This window comes from Phlebotomus papatasi, chromosome 3 (assembly GCF_024763615.1).
Source record: "Phlebotomus papatasi isolate M1 chromosome 3, Ppap_2.1, whole genome shotgun sequence".
NCBI lineage: Eukaryota > Metazoa > Arthropoda > Insecta > Diptera > Psychodidae > Phlebotomus > Phlebotomus papatasi.
Window position 1 is genome coordinate 52,576,630 of NC_077224.1, and position 25,843 is coordinate 52,602,472.

Below are 25,843 nucleotides of genomic sequence, written 5' to 3' on the forward strand. Positions count from 1 at the left end.
CTATAGCGAAACTACTGTATTGCGTTGATCTAGATTTTTTTTCTGGGAACTGTTGACCGGAGTTTAACTGTTTCCAGAACTTTTATTTCAAGTTCTAAGCCTTCAGCTGTGTCTGCAGTAACATCTTCATAACATTACGTAAGATTCTTTTCGTTATTATAAATAATATACAGTGAGTGTCAATAGTTTGTTGCCTAATGGATGTTTGAGAAATCAAGTGAAAAAAATGATAGAAAAAAATACTTTTCCAAATTTTTCTTTTTGCAGATGAGTTCCTTGTAATCCGTAAATATTATTTATAGTTTTCAAAAAAAATAATTAATTTTATTTCATATCAAAAATAATTGTTTTCCAAAAGTTGGTCATTTTTGAAAAATCAAAAGTTTGTTGCCTCATTAAAAAAACTAATTCAAAATGGTGAAAACGTGCAACCAACTTTATGTAAACCGGTTACATTTTGAGCTTATGTCATTTGATAGGCAAATGGTGGATTTGTACATTTTTAAGGCTGTCAATGGTAAATATATAGGTGTAAGAGTGATGATAAATAACAAGAAATAATCAGTTTTTTGATAATTCATAATTTAGGTTATAATGGCAAATTACAAAATGTTGAAAGGTGGGATATTGTCCAGAGATACTGCTGGAAGGAATCGGCGTCGCTTAATTGCCAAATTTTATGGAAATTCATGAAAAGTTATTCATAAAATGGTCAAATATTATAGTTATGAGGCACGAGTACATCTGAAAAACGCTACTGGTAGACCCAGGGTTTCGACTCAAAAAGTCGATAACCGCATTCTAGGTATCTCTGATAGTAACCCCATGATGTTTGCTTCAAATATTCAGAGTCGGCTGGTTACAGAAGGCATACAGGCTTCAAAACCAACCGCAATTTAATGAAAGTGGTAAGAATAATTACTTGGTTTGCAGGTTTCCATTGGTAAACAAAACCAATCTGGTTAAAAGGTTGTAAATTCACTTGGAGCATGCTAAAAACGTAAAAATACAACCTCTTACGTAGTTTGGTTTTGCTTACCAATGGAATCTTGCGAGCCAAGTACCTATTCTTATATTTTCTTTCATTTTGAGTTTGATTTTCGAAGCATTTGAAGCCTGCATGCGTTCTGTAACCAGCCGACTTTGAATTTTTGAAGCAAACATCATGGGGTTACTATCAGAGATACCTAGAATGCGGTTATCGACTTTTTGAGTCGAAACCCTGGGTCTACCAGTAGCGTTTTTCAGATGTACTCGTGCCTCATAACTATAATATTTGACCATTTTATGAATAACTTTTCATGAATTTCCATAAAATTTGGCAATTAAGCGACGCCGATTCCTTCCAGCAGTATCTCTGGACAATATCCCACCTTTCAACTTTTTGTAATTTGCCATTATAACCTAAATTATGAATTATCAAAAAACTGATTATTTCTTGTTATTTATCATCACTCTTACACCTATATATTTACCATTGACAGCCTTAAAAATGTACAAATCCACCATTTGCCTATCAAATGACATAAGCTCAAAATGTAACCGGTTTACATAAAGTTGGTTGCACGTTTTCACCATTTTGAATTAGTTTTTTTAATGAGGCAACAAACTTTTGATTTTTCAAAAATGACCAACTTTTGGAAAACAATTATTTTTGATATGAAATAAAATTAATTATTTTTTTTGAAAACTATAAATAATATCTACGGATTACAAGGAACTCATCTGCAAAAAGAAAAATTTGGAAAAGTATTTTTTTCTATCATTTTTTTCACTTGATTTCTCAAACATCCATTAGGCAACAAACTATTGACACTCACTGTACTTCCAAAGAATGGTATACATTGGTCAAGATCTTAATTGTTATAGAAACGTTACACAAATCCTTTTTCTTAGGGGAATTTACAGGGGAAACTTGTCAACGTTCAGTGGGGTCTTCAGCCAAAACTGATCCAAACTCTATCCCTTAGCAGGAATTGCTCCACCACGGATGAGGAGACAAATCATCTCCAGTAGAGAGATATCCAAGGTCCTTTCTGAACCGAAGCATCTTCTTCATGATTACAAAAAACTAAGAGCAAGGCTGAAGTCTCGCAAGAGCTTTTGCCACTCTGTCAAACCACTTGATCAATCTCAGAAGGAGGCCATACTTATTCTGTGAAAGGCAGGTTTTTCACCAGATTTTGTTGAATTAAGGGAGGCCTTCCGTCTGGTGGTGACTGACTGGAAGGGTTTGCGGAATCTTTGTTTTTTCCATTTTGTTTTTTACACTTTTGTTTTTCCTAGTTTGTTTTTGGAATCTTTGTCTTCGGTAATTTTTGTTTTTTGGAAACTTTGTCTTTAGAAATCTTGTCTTTCATACATTCATTAAATAGTATTAAATAATATTTATTAAATATTTTATATTTATAATATTTATTATTTATATTAAATATTTGTTGTCTTCCAGGCCCTGAGACGACTCAATCCCAATCCTTGAGGCCCAGCACTCCGAGCCTGACCTTCACCCTTTCGTTGTTCTCTCCCGACTGACTCTTATTCTCCAACCATACTGTCCGACATTTCTTCCACTCGTGGAGGGGAAATGGCACAGAAATTTTAAATAGTAACCGTAAAGATTATTAAAGAAGGACAGCCGCCTACATATTTTATATTTATTAAATAAAATAATGATATTACAATAGTGTTTTTTGAAGTTTTTAGTTATGTCCTTTGAGGTAAAGGAAAATTTTCTGTGTTTTGGGAAGTTTTAAGTTTCGTCCTTTGGGACAAAGGGAAATTTTCTGTGTTTTGGGAAATTTTTAGTTTCGTCATTTTGGGCAAAGGGAAATTTTCTGTGTTTTGGAAAGTTTTCAGTTTTGTCCTTTGAAAGAAAGGGAAATTCTTTGTGTTTTGGAAAGTTTTAGTTTCGTCCTTTGGGGCAAAGGGAAATTTTCTGTGTTTTGGGAAATTTTTAGTTTCGTCCTTTGGGGCAAAGGGGAATTTTCTGTGTTTTGGGAAGTAATCAGTATCGCCTGCCGAGGAAGGGGGGAAATTTTCTGTGTTTTGGAAAGTTTTTAGTTTCGTCCTTTGAGGCAAATGGAAATTTCTGAGAAAAGGGAAATTTTTGGAAAGTTACAAAATATACTCGTGCAAAATGTGTTACGGACAAAATTTACGAAAATTGTGCAAAATGTATGAAAGACAAGATTTCCAAAGACAAAGTTTCCAAAAAACAAAAATTACCGAAGGCAATTTGGAATCTTTATTCCAAAGACAAACTGGGAAAAAAACAAAAGTATAAAAAACGAAATGGAAAAAAAAACGAATATTTCCGCTCCCGATTGGAAGACATAGAAGACAAATCCCCATTTTCTCACACAAGATTGAAAGGTAGATTTCTAAGAAACCTAACGGCCTAAATAGACTCCGAAGTTTTATTATTTCACTAAAATTTATTGAGTGTAAAAAATACGACTAATAAAATATGAGATTGTAGAATCAGCCTATAAGTTTCTTAAAAATAAACCTGAAGGGACGAAACCTTAAGGAAATTCCTAAATGAGATTGAGGGTAATTTCAGGTCCTGCTCAATATCGATTTGGACGAGTGTGAGGCACAGCGCGAATAGGCGATGACAAAAAATAACTTACCTCTCACTATCGGGAGTGTCACGATCGACGCGGTTGTCTACAACGTTCCTGTCCGCCGACTCGTAGATACCCTCCTCGTCCTGATGCAGATGTGTATGGGAGGAATGGTGAGAGGAGTGGGCTCCATGTGACGCGTGCCCATGTGCGTGACCATGATGCGTATGATGCGTAAATGAATGAGGCGAATGGGCCTGATGGGCAGGATGTCTATTGGGTTGGGGTGGATGTCGATATCGGCCATATACAAAACGGCTCTCATCATCCGACCGTGGGCGACACCGGCTGCTGAACGAAGACAGAATGGTGGCTGTTTTCTGTTGCTGGGCCAGTTGCTGGGTGGATCTGCGAGAGATTGCGTGGGTGAGATATTATAAGACATTTTCCTTTAGCTTCCATCGCACATAATTCCAAGAAGTGCCAAGGAGGATATCGCACAAATGGCAAGGATTAAAATTATCTCCATGAAGGGAAAGGCAAGAGGAAAAAAAAGTGTGCACGTTAGGCGTTTTGGTGAAAATTTAAAATCCAGCAGGTTTATATTGCAGACTATCTTGCTAGCAATACAACTTCATCACAATGTTACTTTACCGCTTACTTAATCTCCCGTACTTTAGAAAAGCTTAGCAAAAATTCACAAGACTACTTGCTTCTCATCCCTTTATGTACACATTCCGGCTATTATGGATATGAGGATATTATCCTTGCAGACTATTCCCCTTTTGTTTGCTCACACATCACCAGCCAATGGTCTCACAGAGGAAAAATATTTAATATAAAATTTAACCAGAAGTGCAAGAGAGGAAGTAACCTAAATAGCCAGAAGTGGCCTAGACATCTGGAAAACATCAATAATCATGTCTCTGTTGCTCAATGGAATTGACGTTGAAGAGGGAAGCAATAAAAATGATAAAAGAAAATGGGAGACAGTTGAAAGATGAATTTTTCAGAGGAGAATAAATAAATGGACTTTTCTTGGAAAATTCATAACAAGCCATCATCTTCAGTGATTTTGTGTCAATTGATATATCTCCTTCTGAATAACGCTCTTGTCTCTTGTCTTTTGGTTATCAAAAGGTCATCATGAATATAGTGAGAGGAGAGTAGATGGACTTTGACCTCAAGTGTGTGTTAGTGGCGGTGGCGACACGTTTCGAAATGTTCCCAAGTGCAGTACTGGTAATGTTAAGGATTTTAAATTAAGTTAAAAGACAAGTAACAATTTTAAAGTTGTTCAATATTTGACCTTGAAATTTTAATAACGGTTTTTCAAGGTCAGAAGTTTTAAAGACTTCAAAGAGCACATTATTCAACCAAAGGGTATCAAGTTTGGGCAAGTTGGAAAGGTCTTGGAATTCCTGACAAGACTGAATCAGTTCCAATCGGATATGAACCGGTTATAAACCGATAAATTTTTTTTTTCTGAAAATCAGTTCTATTAGGCGAAAGTGCCCATGCTTCGTACGATCCCAAGCTTCGTAATGACTAAATTTTTCTTATGTTTCTGAATAAATGTAACTCCGAAATATATTTTTAAAAATTATCACTATTTACTAGTTTTTAAAATATAAGTCATTAGGAAGCTTGGGACCGTACAAAGCGTGAACACTATCCCCTACTCTTGAAACTATTTTGCGGGATCTTTTGAGTGATTCATGAATTGGTTCAAATCAGTTGAGAACCGGTAAATGATAAATGATGCGAAAGTAGGAGAGACTGGGGCAAAAAGTCACAAATTGAAAATTTAAAAGTTCAATATCTTCCAAGATAAAAGAGATAGCGGCTTAAATTTTTTTTCCAAAAATGCCCTCCATAGCCCTTCTTCAATGTCGTAAGTTTCTTAGAATTCGAACAAGGAATTCAGAAAATAAAAAAATATTGAAAATTTTAGCCCTATTTTTGAAATGTTTTCCTTACAACAGATATCAATTTTGACCTACTTATTTTCCAAAATTGATGTACTGGTAAATATTTCCTAAATGATTTGGACTCTGAATATGAAACCACTATCCATTTTAGAATTTTACAAAGATTCTTTTCTCCAGAAATCCTTTCATTAAAAATGACCACTTGGGGTAAAAAGTAACAAAAGGTATGGAGCAAAAAGTAGCAAAGACCGAAGCAATTTCTGATGTCTCACGGCGAGAAGAAACGCCATTTTCGCATCTCGACGCTTTTGGTTTGCATTGGTCAAACGATTAGCAGTCTCTTGAGTGTTTTTTCTAAAATAGCTTGAAAAAGCGCTTTTATCGTTCAGATAGTGAAAACTGTGTTTTATAAAGGTGTAGAGGAATAAATTTCCTATGAAACTATGTCACCTAGCTATTTTTTTTAAATTTGCGAAAGCCCGTAATAAAACAAATCAAAATGTGATAATATCCCATACCTGGTACTATTTGCCCCAGCATTTTTGAAAATGATCACAAAATTACCTTTTAGAAAACAGCTCGATAAATGTATTTTCTTACAAAGTAGAGAAAAATAACTTTCACAAAGTTGTAGAGCAGTAAATTTCATATAAAACTGCACTAATTAGAAATTTCTGGGGCACTAGGGAAGCTTGTAAAAATTAAATATCTGTTTTGTGACTTTTTGCCCCAGTCTCCCCTTCTTTTGAAGTATGGTATCTAAGTCTAAGTCACGAGTTCGCCCACTCGCAAGGCCTGGAACGCCGTGCCATCCATTTTTATTTAATTTTTAAATTTTTATTAGAGGTTTACCTATAAGATTATTTCCGCAACATTCTTTTTGTAAAGGTTCTTTAGCAACCTTTACCTTTTTATCGATAATTTGCAAAATCAAGAGAAAAATCAAGAGCAAAAGCCAATTTTTCGAAACTCACCCTTGAGATGATTCACTGCAGGCAGCTGAGCTGTCCAGACGATAGTGCCGATCGGCTTCTGTTTCTGACATTCGAATGTCTTCTGAGCCACTGGGACTCATGTGGCGCGATGAGTGGTGCTCCAGCTGTCGGATCAAATCCTCGAGATTTCGAATACGCAGCGGTCCCACAGACGGTCCCCCGTCATCCTCCATCTCTGGAGGCAGTGGCCCTCGGTGGTGGTGCAGCATTGTGCCCGATTGACTGGGCTCCACGAGGACCGAGTGGGGCTGCACACCATCGCAAATGTTCTCCTTGGAGGAGGCCTTTGATCCACTGCCACGCTTGTACTCGCCATAGCCGAGAGTGGCTGTATTGCATTCCTGAAGTGTCTTCCGCAGCAATTCCTCACTGATGCTGCCGCTGCCTGAGGGTGTGTTGCCGGCACCGGTGCCTCGATGCGAGGCGGCATTCCGTAGTGCCTCGAGGATATCCTCATGGTAGCCATTGAGGCTTTTCAGGGTACGTTCGACTTCGGATGCGGCTACACCACCTTGTGGTGCTCCACCGGCTTGCGAAGGCATCCCACCCTCTGACTGGGTCGCCATTAATTCCATATTGTCCGATTGACCATCTTCCACCCACTTGTCCTTGGCTCCAGCTCCACCGTCTGCGATTATGAAGCCATACGGATGCTTCTTGAGGATGCCACTCTTTTCTAAAATTAAAGAATCAATGTTTGTGTGTTTTTCATGCTATAAATCTTAAGAAAAGTAATATATGATCGAAATGCAACTATTAAAATTTTCTATTGAACTTAAGAGATTAATATTCAAATCTTTTTTTTTTTTTGAATTCAAGATATAGGGTAAGTGTGCCAAATTTCGGCATAGTTGCATGCAAGCGCCAAAGTCTCAAGTTTGAAATGTAATATGTTTAATAGAAATTGATTTTTTTTATTATTTCTTTTGTAAGAGTGTTGCTTGGAACCTTGTAAAGAGTTTACCGTCTTTATTTACTCTAAAATCACTCTTAATACATTTTTAAATGAATAAAAATATATACATAGCTTTGGTGCCCTATTTCGGCCACCTTCATTCTCATAGTTCCTTGCCCTTCCGGAGTTCTTTTAATATCTTTTTCACGTCATCTCGTTTGTCGAAGCTACATTTTTTGTTATTCTTTTTCATTGTATAATCTCTAGAGTATGTAAAAACTGAAAATTCATGGAAATTCGAGGAACAAAAAAGATGGCCTAAATTGCAAGCTGGCCGGAATTTGGCACACTTACCCTACCTCTGAAATTTCTTAAAAAAGGTAATTTCTCATGAGTTCTGTCCTGATGATCTTGATATCATAAAAACTGCAAAATTGACGAGGTAATTTTTGGAACGAAAATGTCACTAAATGGGGAATCTTTTTGTTCCCATTCCCGGGAACAAATTCGTGTAAGTGATTTCGTCTTGCAGTTAAGGCCTATACTTCAGTCGAGATGGATTTCGGTGGCAAAAATTCATAAGGAACATCAAATAAAAATCAACTTGAGAGTGTTTTATACAGATGCGTGCATGATGAAATCATATGCGAGTGCTGGCAGCAGGAGAGAAAGGGAATCTCGAATTAAAAAAGTGCAACCATGTAGCATGAAAATTACCACAGATTTGGCGTCCTCTTCACTTCGGTGACGGATGACTGAGTGTGAGAGGAAGGATACGATTTTATACTAGATGAGCTATTTTTTGGAACAAATTCGTTACTAATATTGGGTATCTTTTTTTTCTCCTAGAAGATACAAATTTATTTCAAAAATTTTCGACGTCCGTGGACGAGCTACCTTTTGAAACAGATTCGTTACTAATATTGATTATCTTTTTGAGTCTCGTAAAATGAACAAGATTGTGCCAAAAATTATGGTGTCCGTGGACGAGCTAATTTTTGGAACAAATATGTGCCGAATTTTTTTATCGTGTATATTACAGGCGTAAAAGCCAATAGGAGTCATAATCATAGGCATTTCCGCAAGTCGTTGTGTTCAATCAACAATAAAGAGAGTATGAGAACAAAAGGAATTTTAAAATTATTGGATAGTTAGGTGAGATTCTTAACAATCTCACCTACTATAATCCTAACAAAATTTCATGTCGTCCGATCGCGCTCAAACTTGGCCAAAATGTGTTTCGCCACTTCGGTTTTCGGCAAAGGTTAAATATCATATGAAAATTGCAACTTGGTGCATTGACCCCCTACCCCCCACCCCTCCTTCCGCCATTTTGAAAACCCCCCTTTTTTTTGTTTTCTCAATAGCTCCGCCCCTATGGCATCGAGCGGGCTCAAATTTTAGTATGTTATAGCTGGGCCTTAGAGCTTTCCATCAATACCAAACTTAAGGTCCCCCGACCCCCCTGACCCGAGCTATAAGGGTCCAAAAAAAATTTCTTAAAATCGCCATAACTCCGGTTCTAATTGTCAGAATTTAAAAAATGAGGGCTTTTTGGAAAGCTCTCATGAAATGCGACTTCCCCTTCTAACATCGCAAGTTCATAAAACCACCGCTAGGGGCGCTATTATTAAAAAGAAAATTTTTAAATCTTTAAAGTTAAATAACTCAAAAATTCCTTATGCAATCGGGCTGAAATTTTAGTATGTTGTAGCCGTTGATTATACCTATCAAACAAAAAAAACCTTAAGTCGATCCATAACCCCTGACCCGAGCTATAAGGGGTCAAAGTTCGAACATTGACCGGCCTCTATCTCCGGTTCTAATTAACATAGCGACATAAATTTTACCTTTTTGGTTTCGTCTCGATGAGCACTTTCAGATGGAAGTTCAAAAAGTCACCACAGGTGGCGCTGTGATAGCGTCAAAATTCATCGAAATTCAAAGACATTTTTCTCAAAAACGGCATTGTGCAAGTTAATGAAATTTTAGTATGTTGTAGTCCAGTCTAGGACGTTTCCAAAATGGTGCGTATGTGCGCTGTGGTTTCAATAGAACCGGAGATATGAGGGGTCAAAGTTCACAAAATTCAAAAAATCATATCTCCGGTTCTATGTGACCGATTTTGATGAATGAGGGCTTAAACGAAAGATCTCACCAAATGCTATAACTTTCTAGAATATTTGAACTTCGTGGGACCAACACCAGGGGCGCCACAGTCGAAAAACCAATTTCAATATCACATAACCTCAATTATCTCGACTGTCGCTGAACCGATTTTGATGATTACTTCGACATAATTGTAGAGCACATTTGTCTCTACATTTCGTCCATACATCATTTTCCACTCAGACTACGCTATCACTCCGATTTTGCCGTTTAAGTGTGAAAAAATTGATTTTTCCCATAATAACGCTTTGAAATCACTCAGATGCCAATTTGACTGCCTCTACTCCACCAAGACACTTAAAATAGGGTTTTAAATGGAAAGTCCCACAAAATACAACAATTCCTTGATATAGTTGAAGTTCAACAAATGACTACTTGGGGAACTCTGAATGAAAAAACGAGTTAAGAAACAAAAAACCTCGCTTATCTTGGCTTCTGAGTAATCGATGAGATCATGTTCTATGGGAAAATTATAGAGAACATTCTGGTCTACATTTCACCCATATATCACTTTTCTGTCACTCCATCCAAATCTTTGATATTTTGGTTTAAATACAAAATTTGTATAATTTCACGAATTTGATTCAAGATAACTGAATGGCGTCTCCCAACTTCAGCTCTAAATCGAATTTGCATGCACTCCGAGTTAGCTCACGTTAAGAATCTCACCTACATAAGCCGGTTAGGATTATCTGTCCCTTTTATTGTGCATTTTTTTACAGTCCATAATAACCAAAAATCATTGAAATAGTTTTTGTCACTATACCCATTTCTATTGCTTTGGTAACTTTTAATCTGTACCGAAATCCCATTATGACAACTGTTTCAGCTAAAATTTTGATTTCATCCCCTACCAAACACAAAATACTTGTATGAAAATTCTGTTTTCCCATTCAATTCATGTAACATTAAATTGTTGCTATATGGGAAAGTTTTATCCCAATTAGCACATGTACAACTGGTTTAATGCGAAAAATATTATGAGAGCACTTTTGGACATCAAAGCCCGCGGTGAAAGGGATAGCGATGGGATAGATAATGTTGATGCTCCAATGGAAAATTTTACTAGAATCTAGGGACCACTTTCAAGTGGAAATCCAATTAACGTGAGGTCGAAATTACTATTTCCTCATTACTCTCTCAGGTGTTTTTACGTCGGTAACACCATATCCGCATGATTCTCATTTTGAACCGTGCTACTAAACCCATCTTTCGCTTCATCTCATTCAGGAACTCCGACTAATCGAGATATCATTATAATTTTCTTACGCTCCAGCAAAAATTGTACATTATATACCTATGTAATAATTACTAAATCGAATAGAGTTGAGAGGCATTGAAATGCTATCATGTATCTAATTTTAATACATAAGATGTATAATTTATTGTTTATTTATAATTTTTGCAATATTCAGTTATTAAAAAAGGCATCGAGGGTATCGAGCGTAATAGTCTTTAATGGGTTACGTGGTTTGCGAAGACTAAAAAACTAACAAATTTTCTTAAAATTTTCTTAAAAAATTTGTTTAACATAAAAAAAATTAATTCAAGCTCTTGGGTATATAGGGAGAAGTGGGGCACCTTTAAAAGTGGGGCACCTTTGAAATTGGGATTTTTCACATATTTTTAAATAAAATTAAGCCTTATCGTGATATAATTTAGCTGCACAAACATATTGAGAATCTAAAATATATCCCTATTAGGTTCAATTTTATTTCAAAATATGTGAAAAATGCCAATTTCAAAGGTACCTCACTTTCAAAAGTGCCCCACATCCCCCTAGAAGTACAACATTTTTCATTTCAGAATTTTAAAAATTTAGCCGTTGGGATCTGATTTTAAGAGAACTTTTTTGAACTTACTTTGCGGTAGTCACGATTCCTCAGAGTAAGTTCAGTCAAAAAATAAAATATTTCTTGTTGGATGATGAGTGTAGCTTGTACTTGGACGAAGAATTCTTGAAAGTATAAAATTTGTATTTTTGAAAAAAAAAAACAAAAATTATCATTTTTGAAATGTTTTATACCACGGACATATTTGGATTTTTGACTTCTGTTGAATCTTCTGTGAATAATCATGACTACCACAAAGTAAGTGTTTTCAAAAAAGATCTTAAATGACGTCTCAAAGTTTGTATTTTTAAAATTTTTTTGAATAAAAATTACAGAAAATATAGTTTAAATGTTGTATTTTTATATACTAGACTTTGAATTAAATATCGTTTTAATTTTGTTGAATATTTGAAGAACATATGCTGCTTTTTAGACATCTTGACCCACGTACAATCGAAACCACGTAAGATATAGATTTATAAAATTTAACTAGAATTCTTCATTTCTGATTTATTCGTTGCATAATTTTTCACATTTTTTTGTAGGATCGAAGGAATACCTGTTCGCCAGGGAACACATATTGGCAATTTTGTGAAAATATTGAAATTTATTTAATGTATCTAATAAAATTCAAGTAATATGAAGTTTTTTCATTAATCTACTTCTTCCTAAGGAGAAATGTTCAAATTTCATATCCCAAATGGTACAAAATAGGCTGTCAATAGGTTATGACACAAGTTATTAAAGTGCCAATAGGTGTTCCTTTGACCCTATTACTGCTCGAACTCAAAGAGAAAAAAAACAATATATCCAGACGTTTTCTTTTCTTTCCCCCCACCCCTTCAAAACCATGTTTTTTGGTTTTTCTCAAAATTGGCCCGAGCTTTTTCAATGATTTTCGGATATGTTTTAAAGGTAATCCAGACAATAATGCACCAATTATAGGGGAATTTCCTTCTTAAGTTTGCCCGACAAAGTCCTTGAGATGCCGAGACATAGTCGAACACAAACTGGGTGAGGAACAATGCGGTTTCAGAGCTGATAGAAGTACCACGGATCGGCTTTTGACCCCCTGAGGATGATTGTCGAAAAGGCTTGGGAGTATGCAATTTCACTCAATGCTTGCAGGTGGGTGTTGGATTGCGTCAGAGGGGTGTTTTATCACAATTGTTGTTCATATTGTATATGGACAAGATGATGGAACACAGTCGGGGGCAGAATATGATTTGTATTGAAGATTTCAGGGTGAGCCATCTCTTTTTGCAGATGATTTGGTTCTTTTTGAATCTTCTGAAGAAGAGTTTCAGCACGTACTTGACCGATTTGTAAATGTTTGTAAAACAGATATGAAGATTAGCGTGGTTAAGTCGGACGTAATGGTAATCTCCTGGCAGCCTGTATAATGCACTCTACATATTAGTGGAATCTCATTAAAAAGAGTGAAGGGATTCAAATATCTCGGGGTTTTATTCACGAGTGATGGTAGGATGGAGTCCGAACAATTGTCGCGAATCGGTCAAGCTTCTGCAATTATCAGGAAGCTTGGCGGAAGCGTGGTGAGGAAGACCGAGCTTAGTAGTTCAGCTAAATTATCCGTTTTTAAAGCTGTGTTCATTCTAATTCTCACCTATAGTCATTCATGAGATTTGGGTAATGACTGAAAGTATAAGATCGCGAAAGCTGCCGAGATGAGGTACCTCCGGGCGGTTAAGGGAATTACTCGTCGAGATCGAGTGAAGAACGTAGCCTTTCGTGAGAAATTAAGAGTCGAGGAGTTGCATCTTCGGGTTGAAAGATCACAACGTCAATGGTATGGTCACGTTTAATTCAGGAAAATTCCCAAAAAAAGTTTTGCAAGCCATTGTGAGGAGACCTCGAACTCTGGGCAGACCTAGGACAGGGTGGCTGAATCAAATTCAGGATCTTGCCTTGGAGCGCCTTGAGATCGAATCCGAACATCTTCCTGAAGTGGCGGAGGATCTAGCGTGGGCTGCTAACCTAGATATCCTAAGCCCGCGACCCCAATGGATAAGCAGTTGAAAATGATGATGATGAGGTAGTCCAGACGAACATTTCGTCCAAACATACCCATGACCAGAAAATTCGCCATTTTGAATTATTGAAGGTGAAAGGTCTATCACTTTGGAGGGCTCATTTTTTAACCGATTTGGATAAATTTGGATTTTTTGGAAAGGTATTGAAATTTCAAACCTGACTGCATCGGTCTCTATCGGTAATGAATGTCAAATCAAAATGAATAAAAAATCAATTGATTAACGTAAAGTTATGGTTTTACCAGGGATACAACACTTAAACCATGGAGTAAGCTCCGTCGACAATTTTTTTTAAATTCACCTTTCGAACAATGTAAGCCTTTTGTTACATTTAAAGCATCTTTTAGTAATTTTTGAGTAAAACTGCTCCCAACCTCATTTTCGATTTTCCCCTATTATGAAAATACAGACCACGCCTTCTATAAAGACATAATCATAATATGAGTATTTACAATGTTCCATAAGATATCTTTTTCTACTATTTTCAATAATCTTTCAAGAAAATCGAGTAATAATGGATAATAATAATGTTTGTGCTAAGCCCACGCCCATTTAAAGAATTCGTTAAAACTTTATTTTGTATAACCTCATAAAAGACTTTTACAACTAAAGGAAATGTTCTTTAGGGGAATGTTGGCATGGTTCGCACAGAGTGAACCTTCAAACGATGCGAGTTTTCTCTTTGTTTGGAAAGAGCTGACTTACCATTTCTTATCTCGTTTCATGAGCTTAATAATTATCTATCTTATGGCTAACAAATGACGAACTAGCTCTTTGCAAACTAAGAGAAAATTCGCATCGATTGAAGGTTCACTCTGTGAGAACCATGCCTTACATTCCCCTAGATATTTATTTCATAACCATTGTTTTTTATTTTATTTTTACCGATCTATGAGTAAGTTTCCTATATACAAGATCTACATTTGATAATTTTAATTAAAAAAAAATTAACATAGTTTAAATGATGCGAAAAAGGTCAAAGAAGAGCTAAACTCACCCGAATGTGCGGCATCCTCCTCGCCACCTGACCCTGTAGCTCGTCTTAATTGCATCTTGTGCTCCCTGGGAAAAATGATACAAGACAGACAATATTTGAATATTATTATGAAAAATTCACAGCAACATTACATCTACTCTATGGCTGAATATTCCCTCTGAATTATGAGCTTATTTGGTTGTAAAACTTTGTACAAAAACAATGATTGTTTAGCTTTTGTGCTCTAGATTAATTAGAACTTGTGCATGAATTGACACAAGTGAAAATTAATTTCCCACTGAAAAATATTTGATGTTAATGTGATTTTCGACTCCCACAGTGAAGGTACAATATAGCTCATATGTTATTTTTCTCATTTTATTGGATTCAAAATGATGTCCCTACAAACATTCCACGAAAATTTAATCAAGCCCTATTATTGATGCTCCAAACTGGAGCATATTCATATATTTTTTGAGCTACAAAAAAAAACATGTTGTTTCATTTATGTTGCAGCATTATTAATTGAAATTGGGGTGTTGATGAGATGTATTATTTTCGCGATGAAATTACTAAATAACGTAATAGCTTTTAAACAGAGATTTAAAATTTTTATTTACTATCAGCTCCAACATAAAAAAAATAGACAAAGTGTATAATTAATAAAAAAAAATACAAAATTATTATTCATCTATTGCGTCTGCCATATATTTTGCAAATAAACTGTATTAAATTTATGCATGAGAAAAATATTAAACACATGACATTATAGAGATAATTTCTCTGCAACCGTGAAAATTTATATTTACAGCATAATGATGAATTACTTGGGAAGATATGTATATCTTTCCGAAAATGTAAATTATCTTACCTGGGAGCGCTATTACAGCTGTATTATGAATTTTATTACATTTCAAACAATTTCTGCTATATCACTTATGAGATATTATTCAAAATTTTATACCCTGCTGTATCTCATTAAGTCTTGCGGGGTATTTCATTGCCAAAAATCTTCACATGAGATTTTGATTGCAATATTACAAATAATATTTCAGATATTTTGCATGTTAAATTGCGTGTGAGCGTTCTATACAATTACGTCTGTGTGTGCTTTAGATTTTAATGGCAGATTTATAACGCAAAAGTGATAAAATAACTTGAGAGCTTTGAGAAAAATAAAAGACAAGGGAGGTATGAGGTACCTTCTATGGTGTACAGTACACTGACAGTTCAACAAATTTTGAAAAACCCGTTACCATTTTTCTCTGACAATTCGAAAGCAGAGTTTGAAGAGCGTATGACTTTTTCAACAATTGCTAACCCAGTCTTAATGGTCAAATCCGTCAAATCCATTAATTCTAATTCTTTATAGGGGAAAGTACTCTCCCTTCGAACGTTTATACCTTTGAATAATGTAAATTTTTTTAAGTTTTCCTAAAAGACTTAAACATTTCTATTAAATATTAGTCAGCTTATTATTAATTATTGATAATTATGTGACAATCATGTGGAAATCTCTTGGAAAATGTAAAATAAATTCACATTATTCGAAAGTATGAACGTTAGAAGGGAGAGTACTTTCCCCTACTTATGATACTCTAAAATTTTTGGTTTGCGGAGTCTTCAGTTTTTGGACACTTTGTCTTTCGAAATCTTAAACAAAAAAAAAAGAGTGTAAAACATAAAATGGAAAAACGAAGACTCCTGATCCCAAAATTTTTACCTTAAGAACACAATTTTTTTGTGTTTTTATATTAAAGTTAGGGGAAGTGGGGCACCTTTGAATTGGAGCAGCTTTCAAAATGTGTTTTTTTCTGCCATTTAAAAATAGAACTTAGCCACATCATCATACAGCTTTCCAATTGGTTTGTTTAGCTTAATTATATTACGATAATTTCCAGTTCCATTTAAAAATAGGAGAACATAGCCCTATTTTAAAGGTGCCCGATCCCTATAGTTATGTAAATAAACGTCAGTTGCCTCGAAAAGTTCACTTACAACTGCAACTTTTCATTTCTTACTTCTAATTTTCTTGACTAGATTTCATAAATAAATTTTAGAAACATCTTGCAAGAAATATGCAGACCCTTTTTTCCATGATAACGCGCAGTTGTGCATTAAAATTTTATGATAAATCACTTTAATTGTCAATATCCGTTCAAATGCGAGAATTTTGGCTTTTAATTTATATTAACTCATGAGCTTCCATTAATTTAAGGAAAAGTTCCGCATTTGCATTTGCATTGTAAAAAAATGAACTTACTGTTATTTCAATGATAGAATTTTGTACTTCAACTTCCATATTGAATAGAAAATAGTTTTGTTTTTTGAATTAATTGGACGCAGGCCATTTATTTGGTTTTTTGTTACCATCTTACCCGCCTTATCAAGGTCTTATAGGACTAATGGTTTATTTTGACTAGGATATCATCAATCGATAAAATTAATTCGTCATCATCATGATTTTCCCTTCAGATAGACATAATCATTTTGTTTTTTAATCAATTGGCCAATTGGAAAATTTGTTTCATAAAAATACGGTATTCTGCAACTAACCTTAAATATGCAAGCCAAGTTACTTCTTCGCTCTATCGGGTAAAACTTTTTTTGAGTATTGATAATATTTTGTTGTTTTTGGATTTCTAAGCTTTATATGGAGGTCCTTTTTCAATTTTTGTTTAACGATTATTTGCGATGTACGCGTCGCACGGTCCATTTTTTGCAGATAGAATGAAATTTCGTTCAATTTGCTTCTCTGCCTTGAGGACGATGACTAACAGTGAAGCAGTGTTTTTAGAGCTCAATTAAAGCATTTTAAAATCCTACAAGTATCCTTATACCAAGAACCTTGTACCAAGATATGTTTCGAAAAATGAAAAGTTTAATTACATTCAGGTTTTGAAGAGCCCTAAAAATAGCTACTTCTAGTATTTACTTTCCAGTAAAATATAAGCATCATCAAATTGTCACGTTTGAGTTTCATTACAGATTTAAGTAGTTTCGCAAAATATTTTCGGAAATACTTTCGTGAGATTTTATTCAATGTAAACAACTATAATTATGCAAAATATGACCCCGCTGTCACGAGTGATTTGAAAGTTGTAAGCTCTTAATCTTGTTGCATTTTTTTGCAGCCACTCTGTAGAGCTGTAGAGTGATATTTTTTTTTAATATTAAAAAAAATAAAATAATAATTTTCTTAAATTGTCTCAAAAGCGATTTAATTAGATCTCTGACAGTAAATGAGAAGGAGCATTTTTTAACATTTGGCTCCGGAGTAGATTAGGCACCAACGCTAAGACGGCGGTGGACACATAAACCTCTTGCCTGTTATTATACCTCTCACAGAGATGCACGGTTTCAAAGGCAGTTCGATTTTAAATAAATAAATAAATAATAAAGCATTTTATTTATGGGCAATTTCATATGGGAAATTTATCAAGTCAAGTTTTTCATTTATCAGTCTTTTGACTGATACCCATTTTTTTAGATACCCAAATAATTTAAATTATTATTATAACAAAAATGTGGGCAAAATATCTCATATTATTTTTGAGGATTTGAACCTGCGATACTTGCATCATAGAGCTAGGCTCTACCACTTATCTAATTTTATGTTAAATATTCGTATTTATACACTGAGAGAAATCCGAAAAAGTTTAAATAACATTCCGGAAATGTTAATTTTACCCTGCAGTATTGATCCAAAATCGGTGTAAATATTACCCTTTTTAGGTGTATTGGGGGTTAAAGTTACCCTTCTTCATATTAATTTTACCCTTTGAAAGGTGTAAAATTAACATTAAAAAATGTTGATATATTTTTACACCCAAAAAGTGGTAAAGTTATGAGGAAAAAATGTTAATCGCACCCTCTTTTTTCTCAGTGCACTGTGAAAAAAATTGGGTGCGATTAACTTTTTTTCCTCGTAACTTTAACACTTTTTAGGTGTAAAAATATATCAACATTTTTTAATGTTGATTTTACACCTTTTTACGGGTAAAATTAAAATGAAAAAGGGTTAATTTAACCCCTAATACACCTAAAAGGGTAATATTTACACCGATTTAGGATCAATAATGCAGGGTAAAATTAACATTTCCGGAATGTTATTTTAACTTTTTCGGATTTCTCTCAGTGTGTATAAATAAAGTCTACACTAAATTTTCAAAAATAAATCTTTAAATGATTGATTGAAAGTTCTGTTTTTTGTATTTAAAGTTTAAATTGAAGTTTTAAAGTGTACACCATATGAAGGTAATCTCTCTACCTTGTTTGTATAAAAAAGATGGTATGCTGTGTTGAGACTCACCTAAATGTTGCCTGATTCCCATATGTTATTAGCTTATTAGATCCATCCAACGAAACTTCCTCTACAGAATGATGATTGGCAGTGGCTGCGCCTCCATAAGTCTTAGCAATAGGCTTTTTAACATAAGGGGGGTCATACTTGAGTCGGGTGGTCTTCCTTCTAGGGATGAATTAAAGGAGCAAGATGATGGAAGAAAGAATGCGGAAGATGTTTTAGTATGACACTCTCGAATAGCAATTTTGAAAGTATAGCCACATCACTTCAAGAGGTTTTATTTGCCAAGGGAATAATGCTTATTGTTAATGGAGGTATTTGGTATTCTTGCACCAGTTACCTACAAATAACTGTACCAGACATAACACTCTGGAGGAGAAGAATGTTGACCTTTGAACCATCATCAGTGGGAAGGGTGAAATAAAATTCTCATTGCATCTTAATGTCTCAATCTCAATGGAAAGGTTGTGAAAAATTCAACATTTTACAGAATGTCTTTTCTTGATTGCTCAAATATCATGATTCTTTTATTGCACGACAATGGTCAGTTCGTCGTCTTGGTAAAATATTTAGCTGAGTTTTTTTTTCTTCTCCAACAGTCTCAACAACTTGTGACTTTTGTGAATGGGGGGAGAAACTCCTTTATAAAATTATCCATCAATTTTAAATCAATATTGAGTGTCTTTTGTGTTGCAGCTGGCTTTAGAAAGACATTCTGCTTTTAAGTTCTCTTCTCACTGCCAAACTTCTTTTCCAGAATGTTAATTGTTCTGTTAAGTGCATGCTCCATTTTTTCCACTATCCTCCATGGTAAACTTTTACCACTCTGGGCATTGTAAATTGCCACATCAGACATGTTTTCTTTTGCAATGTTGAGAGTAAAAAAATAAAAGAAGTTTTTTCCCTCAACATTGCATTGCAATTAATGCCTAAGATTAATTCACATGTTCTGACTGGAGCAATATGGGGTGGTATTGTAGGGGTTTTTGGGTGAAAATACACTCTAGACAATTCAACACCATGTTTGTGGTGTTTAATATATTGCAAAGAGCAGTAGAAGCCACAACGAAAGCCAGGAAAACCTTGATTATCTCCCCTTTTGTCATACACTGGTGTTTTCGTTCTCCAAATCCTTGGTTCAACTACTGACCATCATCAACGAGATCATTCATAATTGCTGCAATTGTTAGTGTGAACACATAAGAGGTATGAGCCAAAGTAGTTCCACACGGCGTCAACATTGTGCTAAGCTAAGCGACAGAAATAGTTAAATTGATAACGGTTTTTAACCGAATTATTTCAAATTTAAATTTAAATGCTCTAATAGTCGTAAATTTACTAAAAAGTAAAAAAAATATATTATGAATTATTGTGTGGTCATGTGATGTATATTAAATCCTGTGCAAAGTAAGTGGGTAATTTTACACAGAGCACAGAGGAGATTGGGGCAGTTTCATACATGTATTTTCGAAAATAGTAAATTTTCGTGCTGTATGGAAGAAAAACCAACTGGACTCAGTTGATTTGAATATTCATTCATAAACATTTGGCAAATGAATTTCAAAAATACGTCAGTTGCCTGAATCTACCCCAGTCTTCTCCATGAGGATCTGTGTAAAAAGTACATATTTCAATAGATGTAGGCTCGTTTTTTTATTTGTTGAAAGTTACACTAAAAAAATCAATACAATTTATACACATTACTCTATAATTTAAATAAATTTTAGTGTAACTGTTCAAAGGTAACCCTGATGCAAAAAACAAATCAGCAGCTATTATTTAAAATTGTTTTTTACTGTGCAGCAGCCCGAAATTTTATAGGTTATATTTTTAAAGAAAAATTGTTTTTTGTCAAATAAACATGACGTTGTGTAAAATTTGTTCTGGCGGAAAAAGTACAAGCGATCTACAGGTTGCCATTTTAAGGTTATCTGTAAATCTAACCTCACTTTTACAATATAACCTCAAAACTATTATTTAAAAAGAAAAGAAAACTACCTCAACAATTGGAGTAAATTTTACCAGAAACTAACTATAGTATCCTGAACTTTAAATTGCATAGCGGATCACATCTCCAGGATAAACCACTAGCATGAATATAAGAGGGAATAGAGTAATACTCCAAGGGATTTAAGTTTCTCCATTGAGTGTGCATAAATGGCGCGTCGGGAAATCAATTTCTGGCAGATATGACGATGAAAATTGGACATTGTCATCATCATCAGCACAACATTGAATCATCTGCGGTGATAACTCAATGGTACCCAAGAGACTTGGCTCGTACTTGCTCCTTCTGCTCTTTACTTCAAAAACTATAACAATAACCAACGAATGGTCTTTAATTGCATTCTAAACAAATAATGCTGAAAGTTTACAAACTCAACAATAAGCTCACAGACACTGATTAAACATGCAAAAGAAGCTGTTTTTTTTGTACACAACACGCAGATGTTTCACACGAAAACTTTGGAGGTAGGACAACAATCTACTGACAATTGATAACACTTATCTATCATCTCTATACAACAGAGAGGGTGTGTGATGAAAAATTTCGGGAGTCTGGAAAAGTAAATTGTGGGCTAAAACTATAAGAGATAGAGGAGGTTTTGCGTCTCCAGGAAAGAGTTGATGATAGAAAGACAATTTTTTTGTTCTTTTTTTTTCAATAAATAGCATGTGATTTAATCAACAAGATCATATATAAGCATTTAACTATAAAGAAAAAGAAAGAGAGAAAAATTGGTGATTGAATAAGACAAAAAAAAGTACAAGAATGATAAAAATATGGTATATTTTTCCAAAAAATTTATAAAATAAATTATAATAAATTCAAAATTGTCTGGTACTAAATTGTCAATTGACTTCAACTAACCTCAGACACAAGGAGAAGTTTTCGTGTACTACAACTGACCTGTAGCACAATGCCATGAGGGTGAATGTAACAAAAACGAACCCAACTATTGACATAAGTATACCGACTAAAAACACAGTATTGGAACCATGGTAGTTTTCTGGATATTATTGTTGGTAGTCGAGCATAATTTTTTATAGGTTATTTTTTTTGTCGTATAATTAATCAAAGATAATAAGGTTTAGTTAGTAAAGATATGTGTTATTTAGTAAAAAAAAAAAAAAAAATTGTTAAACATTTAAATTGTATCCGTTACCATGTTTAATCAAGAGATATTGATTGATTTGAGAGTTGAAAGCAATCGGATGACCCCATGAGTCGTATCAAAATTATCACCAAAAATGAGAAGAAAGAGAGAAAATTTTCTTTAGTTGAACATTTCTATTGGATAAAAGTTTTAGATTAATGTAATTTGTTTATTTTCGAAAAGGCAAAAAACAAATTAAAGTTCTACTAATGTCTCCTTGTTTCATGACAATGGTAATCGTACACCACAATTGCTTCATCAATGCAATCTTTCATATCTGCAATGACTTTAAATGAATATTAGAAGGGTTGTGAAAAAAGGCACGTAATTAAAAATGTGTGGATTCAAATTTGGATATAGAGGTGTTTATAAGAGTTTGTGCTAAAACTATCCTGCAACTGAAATTTATTTTTAGTGTTACATTTTCAAAAAAATCAGTGTAGAATTGTCAAAAATAAAATCTTTTTGAGAATTTATTGACTTCCTGTTTTGCTATCAATCCCCAAAAATTCTCAGATAAATCTTTAAGTTTTAATTTTTATTTTTTTAAAAGTTGATTCATATTCTTTACAAAAGATTTTTATAAAGTGATGAATTTATTTAATTCTTTAAGCTGAAATATAATGAACGCCATACAGTCTGTTAAGTAAGAGCGTGTCCAGCATAAATGGCAGTTGATTCTAAATAGGGGTAAGTGGGGCACCTTTAAAAATGGGATTTTTCTCCTATGCTTTTAAATGCAGAGTATAGGGTTTTTGAGATTTAAGATCTCTATAACTTTGAAAATAATTATCTTTCAAGTATAATATTCCAGGGAAGGTAGATGGTATAAAGAAGTATCCAAAAAGCGAATAAACCGTTTTTTGTAAAAAATCGAGTTGTTCGACTTATATTCTGAGTGTTCGAAATGGAACTGAGCAATATTCTATGTATGTATTCAATTCCCCAGAGGTAATAACGGTCCTTCTGGATCCCGTTTCCACGATGAAGTATCAGACCACCTATAATCCTATATATCATATAAAAACCTATATATCATAATGTAATTTAGGTTCTCAATCTGTTTGTGCAGCTAAATTATATCACGATAAGGCACAATTATATTTACAAATAGGTGAAAAAATCCAATTTCAAAGCTGCCTCTCTTTTCCCTATCGTGGCAGGTAAAGTGATACATGATTTACATAAACAAATTGTTAGTTTGTTTAAGCGGAATCCAATCCTAAAACTGCCACAAGAATCAGTAAAATAAATGGAACTCATGTTATTGCGGATAACCTCAAATGTTGAGGCATAGGGGAGACCAGGGAAGATTAGTCACGGGTAGAATTAGACAGTAGTGGGGTATTAAAATTTTCCTTAGAAAAAATATTCAGCGAACTGTTTTTTCAGAGTGTTTATTGATTGATTGGTTATTCACAAATTATAGGCAAAGAAAAATTTTATTTGCTAGATAATTCTGCCAAGGTGTCCCCTATTTGAGAAAAAAACGTTAAGTCAAAAAAATTATCAAAATGGCATTTTTGAAGAAACATTGTCACATAGTCAATATTGTACACGTTGGTTCCGTTCAGTAATAACCTTTCGAATAGCGAAAAGCCACTCCAAAGCCAAGCAAAACCTATTTGAAAATCTACCGGAAGTCTAGAGTGCAAGTTTACGTATTCGCCGCTTTAGCGCTGATTGTTCTGCCATTATGAATTTCGGGGTATTCTTGACACCTCAATCGTTTACAATTTCAAGATCAATAAACTTTTACTGCAAAATGTGAATTTTTGTGTGGTTTTGTGGAGTTTCAGGATGGAAAAACGTTTTAATTGCAGTTTTATTAAAAGAAATGTTATTTTTATGATCTTGCTCACTTTTATGTAACTCGTCGATTTAAACTTTCGAACTCCCAACGGTTTTTAGGTAAGTTATCTCTGATTTACCTTTGAATCGGTACAGAAAAAGATCTCAACCGGAGAGAGTTCTCAAATCGGGAAGGTTATTACTGAACGAGAAGACTAAGTACATGATTCGAGGAACAAGAGTGTACATTTTGAAGGATCTAACGGAATTAATTCGTCTGATTTCGAGGTCCTTGCCGAAAAATGTTTTAAATTCAGTGAAAAATACGCGTCAGAAAGGCTAGGCCATTATCAATCACAATGGTCACTGAATCCATTATGGTAAAGCATCTTGGTTCTCAATGAGTACGACATATCTATGTATTTAAGAATAAAAAAATCATTTTTTGCAACACATTAAGCCAGACGCGTTCTTACTTAACAGACTGAAACAATTTAAATAAAGTGAAAATATCAAATTTGTTTAAAATGTCTTTAATGGTCTCTGCACTCTATAAAAAGTTTTGGATTATAAATTAAAGGATTTTTTTTATGCTTTTGCCAATTTTTCTTTAAACAAATCAAATATCGACAGAAATTACTGACAATTTTTGTCGATAAATAATAATTTAAAATTCTTTTAAAAATTAAAAATAATATTATTTTTTCAAAAGTCCCTAAACTTTCCATTTCTCAGAATTCGGAGAAATCTCTTAAATTTTAATATTAGCTTTGAATTTTTAAATTGATATTTTTCATATTCATCGGTAAGGGGAATTGGAGCATCTTTGAATTGGGACAGCTTTGAAATTGAGTTTTTAATAATTTTTTAATTTAGCTCGACAAACTCATGCGAAGCTAAATTACATCATAATAAGGCTCCATTCTATTTAAAAATAGGAGAAAGTGCTGTCCAAATTGAAAGATGCCCCGCTTTCCGCTAAAGATTTTTTATTTTCTTTTTTTTATTTTCAAATATTAAGTTTCTTTAAACTTTTGACGTAAAATGTTCATAAACTTCACAACAATTAAGGTCAAATGTAAATTCAGAATTTAATTTAATTTATCTTTAACTTCTATGTTACTTGTAAAGACTTGGAATTTTTATAAAGATTTTTTTGGGTTAGCTTTAAAAATCTTGCATCATTACATTTTTACTTGGAATAAGACAACTTTTAATTTTGGCACAGTAACATTTGATTCGAAACTTTAAGGTCTTTTCTTGTTTTTCTCTCAGAATTGTAAGAAACTATCTTCAAGTCGGAAACTAATCTTAAAGCTTAATGGCCTTTACAGACTAGAGAAATGTATATCCATATGGAAGCAAATTCCGTACACTTCTGTAGGAAAAACTCTTCAATATGGACATAGATTTCTCTAGTAGGGAAATGTGCCCATGCTTCGTACGATCCCAAGCTTCATAATGACTAAATTTTTTCTGTCTCCTAATAAATGTGACTCTGCAGCATATTTTAAATTAAAAGTTTTCCCTAGTTTTTAAAATATAGACGCGATGAATCACATTTATTGAGAAACATAGGAAAAATTTAATCATTACGAAGTTTGGGATTGTACGAAGCATGGGTCCCCTAGGCTATAAGTCTTTAAATTTGTCTTAAAAAAATATACTCTCTTATAAACATTTTTTAATTAAGTGTTTTTCGTTAAGCTTTTAACGAAAAATATAAGGAGCTACAAAAGCTGGTCGTGAGAATTTTTGATATATTAAAGTAGTGAAAAAGTGAAAATTTTCGGTAAGTTTGTGACATAATGTAGTTTTGTTTAATTTTTGAAAACCCTGTATTTATATTAAATTTGTTTTTAAAAGCTTTCACTCAAAAGTAAATCAATTGAAAATTTATAAAATTGAAATTATTAGTACCATTTTATAGAGAAATAGAAATGATAATAAAAATTATAATTAATTTATACAAAAAGTAAGCACATATTCGGAACAGCAGGAAATATCTGGTTTAATACATTTTTTGCAAGTGGTCTTTATGGCACTATACGAATCACTTCGAAAAAGTTGTTTTAAAGATTTATCTCATATTTGGGGAAAGGAGAGACAGCTTGCTTATTATTTTCTTGGAATAGAGATAATAATTTTATTATCTGTAGACTTAACTTTT

At 33.9% G+C, this 25,843-nt stretch overlaps 1 protein-coding gene across 11 annotated transcripts in view; it reads right to left on the reverse strand.

Annotated features, from left to right (window-relative positions):
• Positions 1-25,843, reverse strand: part of LOC129807231 (disintegrin and metalloproteinase domain-containing protein 33) — a 595,021-nt gene that overhangs the window by 2,345 nt on the left and 566,833 nt on the right. For 7 of the 11 annotated variants that reach the window (XM_055856367.1, XM_055856360.1, XM_055856357.1 and 4 more), the window contains 5 exons: positions 21,597-21,735; positions 18,731-18,889; positions 14,440-14,504; positions 6,472-7,168; positions 3,633-3,974 (listed from right to left, as the gene is read on the reverse strand). In XM_055856367.1, coding sequence (XP_055712342.1) covers positions 3,633-3,974; positions 6,472-7,168; positions 14,440-14,504; positions 18,731-18,889; positions 21,597-21,735 — 1,402 coding nt within the window. The remainder of the gene's footprint in view (positions 1-3,632; positions 3,975-6,471; positions 7,169-14,439; positions 14,505-18,730; positions 18,890-21,596; positions 21,736-25,843) is intronic. The other 4 variants (XM_055856368.1, XM_055856361.1, XM_055856359.1 and 1 more) reach the window with 3 other exon arrangements.